Source organism: Chrysochloris asiatica, unplaced genomic scaffold (genome assembly GCF_000296735.1).
Source record: "Chrysochloris asiatica unplaced genomic scaffold, ChrAsi1.0 scaffold00036, whole genome shotgun sequence".
NCBI classification, from domain to species: Eukaryota; Metazoa; Chordata; class Mammalia; order Afrosoricida; family Chrysochloridae; genus Chrysochloris; species Chrysochloris asiatica.
Window position 1 is genome coordinate 21,172,420 of NW_006408554.1, and position 13,903 is coordinate 21,186,322.

Sequence of the window (13,903 nt, forward strand, 5' to 3'; positions counted from 1 at the left end):
TTTCGTAAATTGCAGTATACAAAGAATTGCTCTTATTGTTAAGTGTTGCCAAATTATTCAGACTCAAAGTGACCCCATAGAGGTTTCCGAGTCTGTATCTTTAAGGGAGCAGAAAGCTTTATCTTTCTCCTGTGGAGTGACTGCTGGGCTTGAGCACTGCACTCCAGTGCTTATCCTTCAGAGCCACAGTGCTCCTGTTCAAAGTGAGTTGTTTTAGTGAAAATGTTTTCTGTATTAGAGGACTTACTAGATTTTCAGTATATAGAAGAATTACTATGAATTAGTAAATGATGTTTTGGGTTCACAGGATAAATTACATAAAATGACAGTAACTTTAAGGAGATGTCACTTTTTTCTTTCAGTTTCTTGTATGTGTGTATATAAAAAAGAGGGGAAGATTATGAGGAATTTACAAGTTTTTAAAATAGTACTGTAATGGGGTTGAGGACGTTCAATGCTGTTGAGACCATGGAAGACCATAGAACCATCAATTGGTAGTGTCCAGACTAGTAGTTCTAGGAAAGATTGTGGTAAATTGGAAGACTTGTGGTTGAAGTCAAAGGATGATAGGTCGAAAAGATGGCAAAGACCAGGTTTAGTGAGAATGAAGGAGTGTAACAGTAAAAAGATAAGACTCTAGGTAGAGAGAAAGATGTTTGTGTTAAGATTTTAGAAATAGAGTAAGAAGTGATGAGGTCTAAAGGGTGAGAACATTTGTGAAGTGGAGTGAAGATGTGAGAAGGGTTAATGAATTATGAAAATTTTGCTAAGTTTGGTAAGGAGGTGAATGAAGTGCCATAGGAAATTATGAATGTAAGGAAATTGGTTCTCAAGTTAAATAATTCCCCAAGCGATGGTTATTTTTGATGCTGATATAAGAGAGGTTGGAGCCTCCTCCCCTAATTGGTTAGGGAGGAGTGCAGAGAGCCAAAGTAGGAGAAGCAGGGATAGAGATCTTTTTGTTTTCTGAGATCGAACATATTTTATTTTTGAAAATATAACATATACATTGATGATATAGCTCTTAGGAACTTCCTGATTGTGTGTATTTTTTTGATACCTAGAAACGTCAGTTAGAGACAGTATTAGCTTTCAAATGATTTCTTTATGACTGTTATATGTTAGTCAAAATTGATTCATTAGAAACTTATGTAAATGTTCAGTACTTCTGTTAATGTTAAGAGCTTTCTTAACTGCTTTCATTTTGAGGGATCTTTAGACTCACTGTTTTCTAGAATAGAATATTTTTTTAAAGGGAATTTTGGGGAATAATTTGGACAATTCAATTTGGAAAAAAGTAAATTTGAATATGGGTAGCTCTTATAAGTGTGAACTTTGACATTGACATTGACATTCTTTTGTGTAGGAGTTAAAGTTCCTCGTAATTTTCGCTTGTTGGAAGAACTTGAAGAAGGACAAAAAGGAGTAGGTGATGGTACGGTTAGCTGGGGCCTTGAAGATGATGAAGATATGACACTTACAAGGTGGACAGGCATGATTATTGGGCCACCAAGGGTCAGTGCTATAAGTTATATTGATATTTTTCTGTTAACTATTTATTGTAAATTTAAGAGTAATTCATTTTATAATATTGATATTTAAATAATTATAATGTCTAACTGAAATAATTTTCTTTCTTTTAAAAAATGTGTATATTTGGATTGATGATTCCTCTATATAGGATATAATGTTTGATTTTATCTGGAAGATTAGGGGAAAAGATTGATAGGATGATGGCTGTTTTTGGCATGTACACAAAACTACAGATTTAAAATAGGGCAGAAAACTTTCACTGTGGGGCTTTTACAATATGTTTCTTCTAGTTGTAATAAGTAAGGAAGTTGCCTTTAGAATAAGCTGCAAAGGAGTTGTAAGTGGTAATGGGATGAAGAACATTCTAGACAGACTGGAGAAAGGTGAAGAAATGAAATAAGGTATTTGGGAAGAGCAAGTACTGTGCTTTGATGTATCTTGTTATGAATCCACTTGTATGTACCCCAGTATTTCTAAATTGATTTGTATTGTGTGCATGTTACTATTTGCTTTCTGACATTTGACATGCTGTGTAAATGCAATAGTCCTCAATTTCTTTGTTTATAAAATAAATGAGAAAGTTTATGATTCTTCTATATCTTCTGTTATTACTGTTGGCAATGGGCCAGTTGTACTTTATTCTTCGACCTTTATCAGGTTGATGAAGTTATCCTTTTAATCTAATTTTTTTCTAGAGTGGGAATGTTTTTTTTCTTCATTACATTCCTGGCTTAAAGATTCCATTTACTGCACTCCCTAAAGTTTTTCTTTCAAATGTGTACTGTGTACTATTTTTGACTTGCTAAAAAGAACATGCACTTGAAACTTTTATTATTTGATTTTGTGTACTGGTTGCTACCATATCATGAGAGTATTTCAAATTTTTGTTGTTTGGCAGAGTTTAGATTTCCTCTTGATTATTATTAAAGAAAAATGGGTCAGATAATTGGCCATATTTATTGAAGAGAAGGAAATAGCATGTGTTTTATGATATTTTCAGGTATTATTTTTCAAAATTCATGAATATTACCATTTTAATATTTCTCCTCTCCTACCCCATTCCAGTGATTCAAATAGACTTTTTTGAAAGGAAGTAAAGTATTGATGGTTAGAATTCTTGATGTGTTATATAATTGAAGACTTTGATTTTCATGACCTGTTTGGTAAAACAAATACTTAAAATTTATGAATATTCTGCTTTATTGAATAGTTTGAAGGTTTACCAGTGTGAAGTTGGTGGGATATAAATTAGAAATTATTTAATTTTTCTCTATTTATTGTCTCCATTGGACTGTACCTTATGAATATATTGAGGCTGTTTGAACTCTTCAGGGGTCTAGGACTGTCTCAAAGCATAGCTCCTGGATGTGGAAGAGAAGCCCCAATTGACTTCTCATCCATTAGGTTACCAGGAGAGCTACAAGGCTGGTTGCCTTTTCTGGTATCATTGGACTATAGCACGCTTTCATACCCAAGCACTGTTCCATTGCTCTCTCAACTTATAACTGATTTCTTCCCTTCCTTTCTCCTGCTTAGGGAAACTCAGGGCAGATGAAGAAGGCTCCTGCCTCCTGCCATGCCGACCTTCTCTTCCAGTGGGCCTGCGCTCTCCATGGGCTGGGGTCGAGGATTGCCTCTCTCACTTCCCTTGGGTGCTGGGAAGAGGCCTAGCATTCTTCCCTAGGCCAGATTCTAGTCACCATTTGATGACGCTCTACTGTGCAACCCTCTCAAGTACTCTAGAGTTCTCCAGCTCTCCTTCACTGAGGCTTGGGTAGTTGCAACACGCCTTCAGGGGCCTGTCAATCAAACTGCAAGGCTTATACAGAAAGTTCCCTGTGTCCTTTGCCAGTCCCAACTTCACCGCATGCCAACTACTTTTTCTTACACCATAGATTCACTCCGTTTGTTGCAGAACTTCCTATCAGTGGGATCTTCCTTACTTCTGGTCCTGTTACTTTTTCTTAACATAATCTTTGGGTTCAGCTAGATTATTACATGTATAAGAGGGCTTTAAAAATTTTTTTTTGAAGTCCCTTTGTGTTAGTTTTTCTTGTTGAATTGTATTTACTGTATGGATATATATAATTGTCCATTCTCTTGTTCATGGACATTTGAATTATTTTTTTTTCTAGTTTTTGACGATTAAAAATAAAGTGACTCTGAACATTCTTGTACAGGTCTTTATGTGGACATTTATTCTCATTTCTATTGGGTAAATGCTGTATTATAAGGTGTTGTTGTTAAGTGCTGTTGAGTTGGTGCCGACTCATAGCAACCCTGTATAGGATTTCTGAGGAACAGCTGGTGGGTTTGAACCGCAGACCTTGTGGCTGACAGCCAGTGCTTATCATACAGTGCCACATCATAGGATAAGTGAATGCTTGTTTGTAAGAAAATGCCAGATCATTCTTTCCAAAGTGACTATACCAATTTCACTCCATTCACCAAGTAGGAGAATTCTAGTGATTTCACATACTTTGAGTATTTTTAACATTGCAGAATTTCTAGGGTACTAATAGTTTTTGAAAAAATAAAATTTAATGCAAGTTCTGTTTGATTCTGATATGCATCCTGATTGGAGAACTACAAGACTAGGTGATTTTTTTTTTTTTTGGTGAAAATATATATACACAGTAAAACGCCAATCCAACAATTTCTACAAGTACAATAGATCGTTTCTGTTGACATCTGTCTGACTTAGTCCTTTGACACTCTGTAGGATTAACACTAGACTCAACTACAAAATCAGCAATTTGAGCCTACCAGCCTCTCCTTGGAGAAAAGTGAGCCTTTCTGCTTCTGCAAAGATTTACAGCCTTAGAAACCCTATCTAGGGTCACTATGAGTTGGAACCACCTTGACAGTTAACAACAACACCAACAACCTGATTTAGTCCTTTTTTATACATGTCTTTCTTTTAAAAAAATATTGACATATTTAGTAATTTATATAAAAGACTATTGCTTAGATTTTTAATTACACAGATATGTAATATCCCAAATCTGACTGCTGTCTGGGAGAACATGTCACTTTAAGTAAAATATGTAGATAGATTTTTTTTTGTTTAATTTATTTTTGTTGTTATTGAGTGGATACACAGCAAAAACAAATTTTAAAAAACACCAGTTTGATAGTTTCAATTCAGTGACATTGATTATATATTTTCAGTTGTGCAGTCATCTGTTAGCAATTTTATCTCATATTGATAGATCTTAAAAGAACAGTCTTCAAGGAAGGCATTCTTTACTATTTAAGCTAAACTATTGCTTGGTTTTAAGAAGATATCGGTGATATTTTTGGTTTAAGTTTAAAGCTTATCTCAGGACAGTAATTTCAGGAATTCATCCACCCTCCATGTCTGCAGATAATCTGGATTCCGTGAGAATTTTGGTTCTCAATTTTCCCCCTTTTGATCAAAATTGTTTAGAATCTTGATTAAATTATTCAGTAATGGTAACCAGGCACCATCTGGTTCTTCTGTTTTTGTGGCAAAGGGGGGCAGTTGTTCATAAAAGGAATTGGCTGATCATGCATTTCATCTTCTTTTTCTTACTCTTTCCTCCTTCCTCTGTAATTGTTTTTATTGTTGTGTGCTATCAAGTCATTTCCAATTCATAGAGACACCCTGTATAGGGTTTCTGAGAGCAGCTGGTGGGTGTAAACTGCTGACCTTCTGATTAGCAGTCCACTGCTTATCCTACAGCGCCACATCAGAGCTCTGTTGCTATAGGCAAATAAAGACCAATTGTGCCTTGCCATCTTTTAAGACTCAGACACTACACAGTAAACCAGGATGTAGATCAAAAGCACTAAACAGGTGAATGGGTCAGTTAACTGGGATGTTTTATGAAACCATGACCCTAAACCTCCAAACACATGAGGTGTTTGGTTGTATATAAACTGCCTAATATACTGAGTAGCCTCAGTAGCTACTCTTGTGTGTGTGTGTGTATCATTTCTGTAAATGTAACTATTGCATAACTTCGACAAATTCAACTTTTACAGATGTACATCTTACTGATAAGACTTAAAATATTTGGCTGTACATCCTTGCCTATAATCAAACCATGAACAGAAACTTAGTACTCCATTAATAATAATCTTACTCTTTCCCTCCCACCTACCCCTATTGTTGTTATGTGCCGCCAAGTCGGTCCCAACTCATATCGACACAATATAGAGTTACCAAGGTGCAGTGGGTGAAGTTGAATTGCCGACATTGTAGTTCAGACCGACCTTGCGGTCCTGTGTTTACCTTACCATGTATCCCTAGTGATGACCACTAATAAACTTTAGTCTCTATGTATTTCTCCTTTCTTAATCTTTTTATATAAATGAGGTCATATCATATTTGTCCTATTTGATTGACTTATTTTACTCAACATAAGTCTTCAAGCTTCACCAATATTGTAGCATGTATTTCTTTTCAGTTTTAGATAGGAAGCAGCAGATATTAAAATTGCATTTTTATTAATTTTTCACTTTCCTATTTTAATGTTATACTGTTAAGCAACCAAGTGAACAAAAGCGTAAGGAGATGAGAAGAGGTAATTATAGGCATGAAAATAATCCCTGGATACCTCTTGTTGTTGTTGTAAAATCATGTAGATTCCGACTCCTAGTGACAGAGTAGAACTGCCCCAGAGTTTTCTTGGTTATAATCTTTACTGGAGCACATTGTCACATTTTATCTCCTATTGAGCCACTGGATGGGTTCATTCCACTAACCCTTTGATTGGCAGCCAAGTGCGTAGTCATTTCGCTAGGAGCCTGAGTTAAGCTCTGGGCTGCTAGCCAAAACAGGAGAAAGACCTGGCAGTCTGCTTCCACAGAGATTTTAGCATAGGAAGCCCTCTAGGCTGTGCTCCTCTGTCACATAGGGTTGCTTTGCGGAATAGCTGACTTAATGGCACACAACACTAATAATGTAGTACCTTTAAACCTGATAACTTTAAAATGACTGATTTTTAATGTGATAGTAATTAAAGTTTATGATTGAGATACCGTTTAACATAACAGATTCCTGGTGTGGCACTGTAGGATCAGCACTGGATTGTGAACCACAAAGTCAACAGTTCAAACCTACAAGATGCCCCTTGAAAACCCTATGCAGGGTAGCACGTTGGAACTGACTCGACAGCACTTAATGACAACAACAACAAAATCTGACACAATGAAAAAAGCAAAGAAAAAAAAGCAGTACAAGATAAATATAATATAAATAGCCACATACTAAAACCAAACCTAGGAGTCCTAGTGGGGCACTGTAGGATAAGCAGTGGGACCACAAGCTTGGTTTGAACCACAAGGTCTGTTTGAATGGCAAGGTCAGTGGTTTAAAACTCATGAGCCGCTCCTTGGAAACCCTAAACAAAATGAAACCTACTACTGTGGCCGATTCCAAATCATGGTAGTGGTGATGGTGGTTGTGTGTCGTGGAGTTGGTTCTGACTCGTATTGAACCCTGTAGAGGATTTTAGAAGCTGTAAATCCTTATGAGAGCAGAAAGCCTATCTTTCTCCTGCCGAGCACCTGGTAGATTCAAATTGCTGACTTTGCAGTTAGCAACCAAACTCATAACCCACTATGCTACCAGGTTTCCTTGATTCCTACTCATAGTAACCCCCTATAGGGTTTCCAAGAGTATAAATCGTTACAGGAGCTAATGTTGTTATTGTTGTTGTTGTTATGTGCCATTGAGTCGGTTCCGACCCATAGCGACCCTGTATAGGGTTTCCGAGGGTGTAAATCTTTACGGGAGTAGAAAGCCTCATCTTTCTCCCGCGGAGCAGCTGGTAGTTTCGAACCGCTGACCTTAAGGTTCGCAGCCTGATTCGTAACCACTATGCTACCAGAGCTCCTTACAGGAGCTAATAGCCTCATCTTTCTCTAGAGTGGCTAGTGGGTTTGAACTGTTGACCTAGAGGTTAGCAGCCTAAAGCTGCTACCACCAGGGATCCTTTATAATGTAAAGTGGTGTTTTTGTTAACTGCCACTGAGTTGGTTCCCACTCACCCTGTATAGGCTCACTGAGGGTATATCTTTATCAGAACAGAAAGTCTCATCTTTCTCCTGTGGAGCTGCTGGTGGGTCTGAACTGCCAACCTTGTGTTTAGCAATCTAGTGTTTATCTTACAGCACCACAAGCACTCCTTATAATGTAAATTATTGTTAAATGTGTGGAGTCAGTTTTGACTCTTAGTTGTCAAGTTGGTTCAAACCTACCAGTTTGTCCTTGGAAACTCTGTACAGGGTCGCTATGAGTCAGAGTCGACTCAGCATTTTACAACAACTTATGTTCTCAAAGGGTCCAGTTGGATAATAACTTCGGACAGTATTAATAATTAACACTGACGCAATAGGAATCAATAGGGCTGGGCACTGTGGATTAGGTGTTGCTATGAGAATTGACTCAATGGCAGTGGGTGGGTTTTAGACAAATCAGACCTTTACAGAAGTGAATAAATCAATTGTTGTTGTTAAGTGCCGTCGAGTTGGTTCCGACCCATAACAACCCTGTACAGGGTTTCCAAGGCTGTAAATCTTTACGGGAGCAGAATGCCTCATCTTTCTCCCGTGGAGCGGCTGGTAGTTTCGAACTGCTGGCCTTAAGGTTCGCAGCCCGATTCGTAACCACTACGCTACCAGAGCTCCTTAGCAACTGTTAATTAAAATTTGAATTTTGTTTTCCCCCCTTCTCATTTATTGTATACATTGCAACCTGCCCCCCAAAACAATACCAAAAAAAAACAAGTTCTGATCATATTGATATTACTTTGTAGTATTATTTTAATTTTACAAAATCTCTACTTTTAAGTATGGCTCGCTGCACTTTATGTTTTTAATTTATAGGTAAAATACAGTTGAATGTAGAACAGTGAACTCTTGATCATTAACATATTCATATCAAGTGCATTCATATTGTGCTTTTCCTCTATCCAGTCATTTGGACATTATTGTTTTAGGTATTGTAATTTGGATTGTCTTTTTTTTTGCCTTCCAGACAAATTATGAAAACAGAATATATAGCCTGAAAGTAGAATGTGGACCTAAATATCCTGAAGCACCTCCATCAGTTAGATTTGTAACAAAAATTAATATGAATGGAATAAATAATTCCAGTGGAATGGTAAGTTAAAATAGCCATTTTTATTATAGAACCTTTTTATATATGTATACAATGTGGAGAAAGTTAAGAGAAAAGAGAAATTTTGTTTAAATAATTAAAGAAGTTTTTATAATTTTTTTTCTTTTTGTAAATCAACCTATTCTTGAAAACATTATTATACCAGTTGTTATGGTAGCACTTTATCTTTCTTAGGGTTTTTATTAATTGCTTGGTTGTTGTATTTCCTTTGAATCCTTATTTGATGAAAAGATTAACAGTATTTTTCTTGAGTATTACTCTTTTGTAGGGCTAAAGTATATTTGATGGGGTTTTAATATTCATAAAGGAGGCTTTTCTTTTAGGGTTAATAGGCCTGTATTGGAATAAACAGTCATGATTGTACAAGATTGTCGTTTTTAAATCAATAAGCCAACATATTATTAGGCCAGTTAAGTGGGGTGTTCCATGAAACCGTGACCCTAAAGCTCCAAACTAAGAGGCCTAATCCTAGAGGGGTTTGGTTATATATAAGTAGCCTCTGCAGATACTCGTTGTTTCCCTCTCTGTTTGTGTCGTTGTTGTAAATGTATCTGTCACACAACTTGGCCAATTTAACTTTTTACAAGGGTCCAGCTTGTTAACAGTGGTTACATTAATCAGCTGTACAACTCTATCTTTATTGTATTTTTTTTTCTATCACCGTAAGATAAAACTCAGTACTTCATAAGCAATAACTCCTTTTTTTTTTTTTCCCCCTTCCCTTTTTGGTAACCTGTAGGAATGTTCACTCTGTACATTTGTCTTTACTTTCTATTTATATGAGGTCACACAATGTTTGTCCTGTTCTTATTGACTTATTTCACTGAGTGTAATTTTTTCCACCTCCATTCATGTTGAGGCATGTTTCAACAGTTATAAAACTCAACATTGTTAAATAAATAAGTAAAAAGACTGGGCTTACTGGTAAGGACACTGAAGGAACTTGAGACCACCCTTCAAGTCTGAAAAGCACCTCGCCCTCGGCAGTTTTCAGCCAAGCAGTAGATAGGTATCTAGGAGGAACAACACGCTAGTAAGTTATGCTCACCATGGAAAGGTCAATCATCAAATTCCAAAGGCCAACATGTACTTAAAGGACAAAGCTGGGTGTAAGGTGTATGGGATGGAAATAGGAACCACAGGAAGGATAACTTGTTACATGGAAGGGATTGCAATCATTGAGTTGAAACAAAGTGTATGATTTGTTGAATGTAAAACATCATTTTGTCTATAAACCTTCACTCAATTCAAAATAAAAAGTTAAAACCAAACCAAAACATAATTTCTCCTTCTAGCGCTGTATTGTGTTTCATTATACCAGGGGACTTCAAAAAAGTTTGTGGAAAAAATGGAATAAAAAGGTAATGAAATTTTACCACTAACGTTTTGAAGCCCCTTAGTGTGTACCATAGTTTTGTTTATGCCTTCATTCATTGATGGGCACTTAGGTTGTTCTTCATACCTTTTGCTTATTGTAAATAGTGCTGTGTTGAGTATTAGAATACAAGTCTGTTTGAGTCTCTGCTTTCGTGTCTTCTGGATATATATCTGGGAGTGGAATTGTTGGGTCTTATAGTTCTGTGGACTTCAGGTGTGGCACAGTAGGACCAACATTGTACTGCGAAGCACAAGGTCAGCAATTCAAATCTACCAGCTGCTCATTGGAAACCCTAAACAGGGGTATATACAGGGTTATACTCATACTTGCTATGAGTCAGAATTGACTCCATGGCACTTAACAACAGCATGATAGTTCGGTGTTTAGTTTTTTTTAGGAACTGCCACATTGTTTTCCACAGTGGTTGCATCATTTTGGATTCTGATCAATTTCCCCATATCTTTGCCAACATGTACTGTTTCTATTTTTTAAGCCATCCTGGTAGAATTGAAGGGGTCCTGCTGTGGCACTGTAGTATAAGCACTGGACAGCTAACCACATGGTTAGTGGTTCAAATCTACCAGCTGCTCCTTGGAAACCCTATACAGGTTACTATGAGTGGGAACTGACTTCATGGTACTTAACAATAACAACAGTAGGATTGAAATGTTACCTCATTGTGGTTTTGATTTCCATCTCTGATCGTTAATAATGTTTAGCTTCTTTTCAGGTGTTTGGTAGCCATTTGAATGTTCTCTTTAATGAACTATCTATTTGAGTCCTTTGCACAGTTTATTATTGGGTTATTTGTCTTTTTGTTGTTAATTTGCTGAAGTTTTATAAATGTTTTGGTTATTAGATTTGTATCTATTACATGATTTCTAGAGGTATACTTCTAGTTGGTAGCTTGTCTCTTCATTGTTTTGGTAAAATCTTTTGATGAAAAGAAGTTTTTAATTTTATGAGATTATTGTTAAATACCATCAAGTTGGTTCCAACTCTTAGCAACCCTGTGTAAGATTTCCAAGAGTGGCTGGTGGGTTTGAACTGCTGACCTTGAGGTTAGCAGTCCAGTGCTTATCAGACAGTACCACACAAGGGCTCAGTTTTATCAGGTTAAGTTTATTTATTTTGTCTTTTGTTGTTAATGCTTTTGTTATTATGCTAGATAATACATTGCCAAAAGCTAGGTCTGTCAGTTTTGCCCTTACATTATCTCTTCCCCGACAATGATTATAAAAGCTTCATTCATAATTGCCAAAACCTGGAGGCAACCAAGATTTCTTGAAATAGATGAATGGATAGACAGCTGTGATGTACCCATACAGTGGAGTACTACCCAGTAACAGAAAGAAATGAGCTATTTTGTAATGAAACGACATGGAAGATCCTTAAATGCACATTGATAAGTAAAAGAAGCCATTCTGAAAAGGCTACATATTAAAAGATTCTAATTCTATGACAATCAGGACATGGCAAAACTATAAACAGTAAAGACATCAGGGAGCTATCAGGTGAAGCACAGGGCATTTTTTGGGCAATGAAACTATTCTGTAAGATACTGTGATAGTGAACACATTACAGTATGCATTTGCCAAAACCCATTAAGACTGTATAACACAAAAGGAACTCTAATATGAATTATGAACTTTAGTTAATAATGTATCATATGAACTTTAGTTAATAATGTATCATATGAACTTTGTTGTTGTTGTTGTTGTTGTTAAGTGCCGTCGAGTCGGTTCCGACCCATAGCGACCCTGTACAGGGTTTCCGTGGGTGTAAATCCTTACGGGAGTAGAAAGCCTCATCTTTCTCCCGCGGAGCGGCTGGTAGTTTCGAACCGCTGACCTTAAGGTTCGCAGCCCGATTCGTAACCACTACGCTACCATCATCAGTTCATCAATTATAACAAATGTACTACATTTCAATGCAAGATAATAATAAAAGAAGACCATGTACATGGAGGAAAAGGAATGTATATAAGAACTCTGTATTTTCTGTACACTTTTTTCGGTAAAACCTAAAACTGCCCTGAAAAATAAATTCTGTTGAAACAAATGAATCAGTTCCTCTAAGAAGCCTCTCATTAAATTCAGGATTTATCGCCTCAGTGATGCCATGGTGTTAGGTCTCTCTATACTTCTCTTGGCTTATGCCTTAGGATCACAAGATGGCTGCCGCAGCTCTAAAACATCAAGTCCTCACACAATATTGTTGTTAGACACCATAAAGTCAGCTCCAACTCATGGTGACCCTATGCACAACAGAACAAAACACTGCCTGGTCCTGCGCCATCATTACAATTATTGTTAACACTTGAATCAATTGCTGTTGTCTCTGTACCAATCCATCTCATTGGGGGTCTCCCTCTACTTACCAAGCATGATGTCCTTCTGCAGGAACTGGTCCTTCATAATAACATGTCTGAAGTATGAGAGATGAAGTCTCACCATCCTGTCTCCTAAGGAACATTCTGGCTGAACTTCTTCCAACACAACTTTGTTTGTTCTTCTGGAAGTCCATGGTACTCTTAGTATTCTTCAACACCATAACTCAATGCATTAATTATTTTATGGTCTTCCTTATTTATTGTCCAACTTTCTCATGCATATGAGGCTATTGAAAATACCATGACTTGTGTCAGGCACATCTTAGTCCTCAAACTGGTGTCTTTCCTCTTAAACTCTTTAAAGAGGCCTTGTGCAACAGATTTACCTAATGCAGTACATAGTTTAGTTTCTCTCTCTCTCTTTTTTTTTTTTACTTTATTGTGAATTGAGTGATGGTTTACAAACAAGATCAGCAGTGTTACATTCAATAAATCATGCACTTTATTTCATCTTACTGATTATAGCCCCCTCCTTGTAGCATCAGTTATCCGATTTACTCCCTGTGGTTCCCCATTTACAGCTTGTATGTCACAAATGAACAAAGCAAAAATATTTGATACACACACACAAATAAAACAGAACAAAAAATATATATATATTAATTTAAATGTCCAAAGGTCATATTCTGCGAGCCAGCATCCTGCCATCAGGCACACAGGCTTATTCAGTCCTGGGTCGAGAGCCAGTTGCTGTTCTGTCTTTCCATGCCACCATCTCTGCCACTGTATATGCTGTCACCACTTTTCTGGGTAGGGGTTTCATGTTCCACTGATGCTCTTCCTTCTTGATGGTCCTTTTCCTGAAATGAAAGATTTAACTACTCCCCCCTTTTGTTGTTGCTGTTATGTGCTGTGGTGTCAGTTCTGACTTATAGCGACCCTGTACAGAGTTTCCGAGGCTGTAAATCTTTAAGGGAGCAGAAAGCCTCGTCTTTCTCCCATGGAACAGCTGGTAGTTTCGAACTGCTGACCCTGAGGTTCACAGTCCGATTCGTAACCACTACGCTACCAGAGCTCCTTTTAGTTACACATTTTCTACAGTTACAGTTTTGACAATCACAATGAATCCTGCTAACATTTACTCCTAATTGAATCATTAAATCCCATCAACATCATTCCCTACCCCCTTTCACCAAACCCATCTGGAAAAGATAAATATTCAGTGAGGATTCTACCTTACCCCCCTCATTCTGAAACTAAGCACACCAATGAAAGCTTGTAAGCCAGCCACTTCATGCCTTTATGGCCCTTGCCCCCGACTCCATTTTTGATAGTCATTGTCTAAATTGCCTGTCCCTATCAAATGAGCTCTGATAACGTAGTGGTTACAAGTCAGGCTTCTAACCTCAAGGTCAGTAATTCAAAACTACTAGCAGTTCTGCGGGAGAAACATGAGGCTTTCTGCTCCAGTAAAGATTTACAGCCTCGGAAACCCTATACAAGGTCGCTG

General features: G+C 37.2%; 1 protein-coding gene across 1 annotated transcript in view; it reads left to right on the plus strand.

Annotated features, from left to right (window-relative positions):
- Positions 1-13,903, plus strand: part of LOC102812119 (ubiquitin-conjugating enzyme E2 variant 2-like) — a 54,845-nt gene that overhangs the window by 19,217 nt on the left and 21,725 nt on the right. The window contains exons 2-3 of the mRNA XM_006860065.1: positions 1,367-1,515; positions 8,540-8,665. Of these exons, the coding sequence (XP_006860127.1) occupies positions 1,367-1,515; positions 8,540-8,665 (275 nt within the window). The remainder of the gene's footprint in view (positions 1-1,366; positions 1,516-8,539; positions 8,666-13,903) is intronic.